The 5,726-nt window shown below is 32.7% G+C and overlaps 1 protein-coding gene and 1 long non-coding RNA gene across 2 annotated transcripts; one reads left to right on the forward strand and one right to left on the reverse strand.

Moving 5' to 3' along the window:
• Positions 1-110: 110 nt before the first annotated feature.
• On the forward strand, positions 111-1,760 carry LOC147907286 (uncharacterized). The gene is made up of 2 exons (XR_015547580.1): positions 111-554; positions 1,330-1,760. It is a non-coding gene; the product is annotated as an uncharacterized LOC147907286 (long non-coding RNA).
• A 217-nt stretch (positions 1,761-1,977) lies between these two features.
• LOC105145747 (iso Glutaminyl cyclase) lies at positions 1,978-4,769 on the reverse strand. Its single transcript, XM_011055531.2, has 7 exons — positions 4,651-4,769; positions 4,398-4,525; positions 4,008-4,151; positions 3,270-3,533; positions 3,023-3,184; positions 2,689-2,914; positions 1,978-2,611 (listed from the first exon to the last, which is right to left on the reverse strand). The coding sequence occupies exons 1-7, from the start codon at positions 4,724-4,726 to the stop codon at positions 2,457-2,459; spliced, it is 1,155 nt and encodes a 384-aa protein (XP_011053833.2). The 5' UTR covers positions 4,727-4,769; the 3' UTR covers positions 1,978-2,456.
• Between the last annotated feature and the right edge of the window lie 957 nt (positions 4,770-5,726).

Here is a 5,726-nt window from a genome sequence, read left to right on the forward strand (position 1 = left end):
AGTGAACGCTCGCTGCTATTAATATGTGCAACACAAATAATGGTGACACAATGGATCATTACATCCTTGTTGTTTGCCAATGTTAAACAAAGATGACATGATTACTGTGTCGCACTGTGTCGCTTGTTGGAAGGCACACAATGTATTTTTCCAGATCTAAAATTGAATTGAATGATCTAAAAGAATACACCAATAATAGCGAGCGCTCAACTGTTGATTCGCTAAGTAGTCCAATCAACTATCAGTAGCCAATTACGAAAATTTAGTAGCCACTTAGATTGCAAAACAGCCCAATCGGCTACAAGTAACTCAATCTGGCAACACTGCGCAGTGGCGGGCGCGCCCGAACGAACAATGACCTCGATTCGGCGGCCATTATCATTATTACCAACGGAGGAAATCGTTGAAACCGCTCGTCTCGACCTTCTCATCGTCGGTAGAACTCTGCTTTGACATAGCATCTCACTACGGACTACGGACCAGGTTTTACGACATCCCGATGATATCGATTTTACGTATACAAGCGACGAAAACGTGATGTATACGTCACTCTGGTAGGTAGACGCGCGCTCTTTCTTATTTCGTCACGCTTACAAATTTTTTGCCTCTGAATGCGTCAGTCGCGCCTTACATTGCGACAGACTATTACTTTCGCTCTACTGATGTATTCGTCATACGTCGAATGTTTGCATAAGACTGTCGCACGATTTTTATTCACATATTCAAGTTTGTATATGCGTCTTGTTAATCGAAATCAAATATCAACGACTTCGTCGATTCTCCCCCGATTCTCGGCTGCCATATTTTCATTTTTTTTTTTTTTTCGAAGACGAATAGCGAAAACTTTCGAAACGATTTTTGCCACAATAATATCGTGGAGCTTCGAAATAAAAAATGTGCTTCAATAGCAGCTTCAAATTTTGAATGAGCAAGAGTAAAAAGATCTAAACAAAGCGAGCCAATCGGTTGCTTCGACATTCGTATTGGATGCGCGTGCGAATGTATCGATGTGAATACATGTCAAAAACGCATGCCCGTAACCTACTCATTCCGAACATGTAACAGGACGTCACGCATTTAAGTCTCCGCGATTTCCTGCTTGACATTTACTGTGCCCAAACGGATTCTCAATATTACTATCGTGAAAAGAAGGCGGGTGATGATAAATTTTATTTTTTTTATATTAATTCGGGCTCGCAAAAATTCATAAAATTTAAATTATAGTGATTTGGATTTTTTGGTCAACATTCTAAATTTTGGCATCATCTTAGTCAGGAAGTTAATTCTCACTCTTGGGACCGGTGATACAATATTCCTTTTCAATTTCAGCTTGGCTGTTTCGTCATCTTTATTTTTGAACATTCTGAAAATAGACATTCTTCAAACAAAGAACCGAAATAACTATTAATTGATGTATTTATATATCTGCGTCCTTGACTCGTATTTACTGTTTTTTCTAATATTATAAATTTTATGTTTGTTCTTTTATATTATAGCTGTGTTACACTGAAGAAATAAAATTATATTAACAGAATTATTTTAATTGAAACTAATCTTGTTAATTCAGTAACACTTAATGAAACAAATACGTCATGCTTTTGTTTTAATAAAATTGTATATTTTTCATTAATAAAACAAATTTTAATTAAAATAATATTGATGATACAATACTGTTATTTTTTTTTCAGTGTACTAAAATATCTACATTTTTTGTTTTGAAACAATATATTTAAAATTTTTAGCAAAAATGAGAAGAAAAATTTCTAGTATATAGTCTAGGCTGCATTTCATTTGCCACTCTTGAAATCATTTAATCCATGTTTATCAAATATTAAATAAAGATAAAAGATGCTTGCGAGCACCAGATGGAACACACCTCTTGTAAGCAATAAAAAACAAATCTCTTATTGCATTTGAAACACGCGTTACACAAACAGGCTTTGAGAAGTTGGGAGGAGATTTATGATAATATGAGAATTATCAAACAAAAATATATTGCATTTTCTCACGCACATTCTATACTTAATATACAAAGTATAATCTTAAATTTGTAATTTATATAAAAATATCTAGAATTCGTTATCTATAATAATATATATATAATATTGTACCGCCTGCAGCCATATAATAAATTAATTACATATAATACAAAATTATACATATATAATATCATATACATATCACGTTGTTTATAAAAAAGGAATGTCTTATTTCAAACGACGTTCAAAATTCAGAAAAGCTGTATGTGAAGCTCAATCTTTGGAAAGAATCCTTTCTAAATATTATAATGTCTGGAATTTCTTGCTTCTTCTGATAGATATGTAAAGATGTGCCTCCATAAACTTATGTTTAGACCTTTTTCTTGATATGGTTTGTATATATTTTAGGATTGGCGAATAGAAGAAGTATAGTTGTTAATTATTTCTTCGGAAGACGTATAGCATTTCTTAATTTTGTTAGACAGTCGTCAAATGTAAATACGAAGCGACAAATATCCTAAGTATCTTATTGATATTCTCTGTAGTCTTCAAGTCGATGTTGTGTCGATTGTCGCCAGATTTATGCCAAAAGGGCGGAAATGGAGTCGGTATTACATGCAAAATGGGCACGTCTAGAAAATAGAAAATGCACTTTACAGTAGAAATATGTATAAATTGATTTTCTCATGAATAATTAACAAATATTTACTTTTTTGAAAAAAGGGAATATGATCGTCTTCGATATGTGGATCGAACGAGTACGGTTGAAAATACCTTTGTTCTGGTCTATCATATGAATATGAGTCAAATTTTCTCAAGTAAGCTAATTTCTTTTCAATATTGACAAGTAAGGAGTACCATTTCTCAGTGTTTTTGAAATAATTGTAAAAAGTCGGATCAGGTGCGCCTAGCAAATCAAGGAGGACCAATATGTCCTGTAAAAAAGTTACACAAATATTAAACAATTATAACAAGTATATGATAGTAATAAAAATATATAAATTTCAATATTTCTGAATTGACAATGTAAATACAATATATACCATTTTATCCAATTCAGAGAAATAAATTCCTTCACTGTGAGCAGTCTTGTTATTATGCCATTGTTTAGCTAAGTGTTTAGCACCATAAATCGAATCGTTTGGACCCCATTCCTCAAACGCTTCTTCTCCATCGAAGAAAATTAACATTAAGCTAACATCTTGCTGGAAAATATAAATATAAATATAAATTTTCCAAAGTTTCATACATATGAGCTGTTAATCTTGTAAAATTTCGTGTGATTCTTACTTGTTTAGTCAAATATTTACTCATGACAGTTGCCAAATTAATTAGTTGAGCGCATGGCACAGCACTATCTGTTGCTCCAACAAAATTCCTCTCTCTCGTATACTTGGAATCAAAATGGCAAGCCAGTGTCAGGTATCTTCTTGCATTAGGATTTAATTTTGCTATTATATTTTCAAACTTCAGTTCGCCGAATACAGGCGTGCGAGCTTGGAATACATCTGATTCGATCGTCCAACCCAGATCTTTCATCGACCTCTTGATATACTGAAAAAGAAATATATGTTTTTGCTGATTCTGTTAAAATAGATGATACTCTGACATTGAAACATTACATAGACATTTATCATCGTGTTTTTTTCAAATAGAATTTCTCACACGATATTTATCAATGATGATCATAAAATAATCATCATATAAATGATATTCAATTCTCACTTTAATTTTCACTTATAGCAATTATTCAAACATATAAGTTTATAAACAAAATGTAAGCTTATATTAATTTTTTAAATATAAGTAGTAAAATATTTAGCTATTAAGTCTTTCTCTCAGCTATTTTTAATTTAAAATATTCACATATTTGTAAAACTTGTCACGTTTTTATAATTCAAAATTTTTTACGTATTACTCCACGGTCGAGATGTCTCGTAAAAAATGCGAAGGAGTTAACATTCTTTTAAGAATTTCGCGGAAATTGAAAATTTTCACTCACGCAGCTTCTCCCCATTAACTTCTTACCTCCTTCACTCTCTCATGTTCGGTAGTTCCTACGATTCTCACTATACATATGTTATCCAAAACCTCGTTCATATGAGTAATATTCGTGAGATCGGACAACGTGGCAACCTGTTCGTTCGTCAGCGAGCTGGGAACGTGATGGTACTGAAAATTAATAATAATAATAATGACTTAAAAATTGTGTTAGCCAAATGTAGAGCGTGACAATTGATGACAATGGAGAAAAAGAAAGAAAGAAAGAAAGAGAGAGAGAGAGAGAGAGAGAGAGAGAGAGAGGACAGAATGAAATAGAATGGTATGATGCGCGATGAACACAACCGAGATCTTCCTTCGTGAAGAAGATGAAAGTGCAATAAAGGAAGATGCAGCGTTCATTTACGCATTACATACTTTCTCCCTTGTAAAGGGTACTCTGTTCCTCGGGCCATCTCTCTCGGCCGCATGCGATAACGTAACGACAGTCAGGAAGAAGATGCATAGCGCTAACATATCCGTTCTCCGTAGCAGCCACGCGTCAACTAAGAGCAACCAAGAGCGCAACGCGATGTAAAAAAGACGACAGCTCTTTTCCTCGCGGCCAAGCAAATTCTGTACTTTCTCTCTGTATTTTTTCTCTCTTTCTCGCACCGACGATTTGCCATACCTGTCTCACTTCGACAAGGAATAATATTGCGAAGATGCTTTGCGGATGCGCAGTCCAATGTCGATGAAGGTCCCATGTCGAGAATACTTGAGAGAAACACTGATTCAAACAGTACAGCTGCTAACATCGCGTTGCGTTCGATAGAAGTATAATAAGTAGTTTGTGCTGCACTGCCGACGGTGCTGAAGATTTTGCTGAACAATTTTTTCTAGCATCGAAATTCTGAATGTAAAGAATTGTGCTTTAAATTTGAAGTATATCTGTTGCATGAGAACGACAAAATACCTTGGATTATATGATATTGATTTCTCTTATAATCAAACACAAAAGATAAGGTGTTTAGCTGACAAGTTAGGTAATAAAGTTAAATTAAAAAAAAATGTAATTTTACCAACAATTTTGGATCACTTATGAATATTTAATATTCATCTTTTTCTATAATTACAAATTTCATTTTTATATATAGACTTTCAACTTTAGAATCAAATTTTTAATTGAGTTTCCATCCTTATATGCAATAAAAAAAAGAGAGAAAGAGAGAGAGAGAGAGTTTGTAAATTAAATTATATGATCTTTAAATGAAACGCATTATGATTGCATATGGAAATTTCCATCAATTTTTAATTGTTGTAATTAAATCAATGAAACCGACTGTTGGTCAAGTAACAATCTCTACAAAATGTGCTTAGTTTTCATGCATGTACATAGCCTGATATATACTTTTAACTGTGTTCATAAATCAAGGTTTTCATAAATCAATTGATGATTTTTCGTGATGATTTTGAGTTCAACAATTTGACATGTTTTAAAAATTAAATATTGCTTTATATTTTGTGATATTTTTTTCTGATTTAAAGTCTTAACTATTATTATTACGTTGCAACACATTAAAATTAATTCAAGAGTAAATTTCCTGCACGTAAATTTCCCTTTTATAAAATACACAATTTATAACTGGATTATAGCATATAATTACAATATGTAATACAATATTTCGTAATAATGCGAGAATTAAGATTGTTTGAAATAAAGGACAATGGAGGATACCAGATATGGATACCAGATATGAATACCAA

The sequence above is a fragment of the Acromyrmex echinatior genome, chromosome 15, assembly GCF_024713525.1.
Source record: "Acromyrmex echinatior isolate Ae372 chromosome 15, ASM2471352v2, whole genome shotgun sequence".
Classification (NCBI taxonomy): domain Eukaryota; kingdom Metazoa; phylum Arthropoda; class Insecta; order Hymenoptera; family Formicidae; genus Acromyrmex; species Acromyrmex echinatior.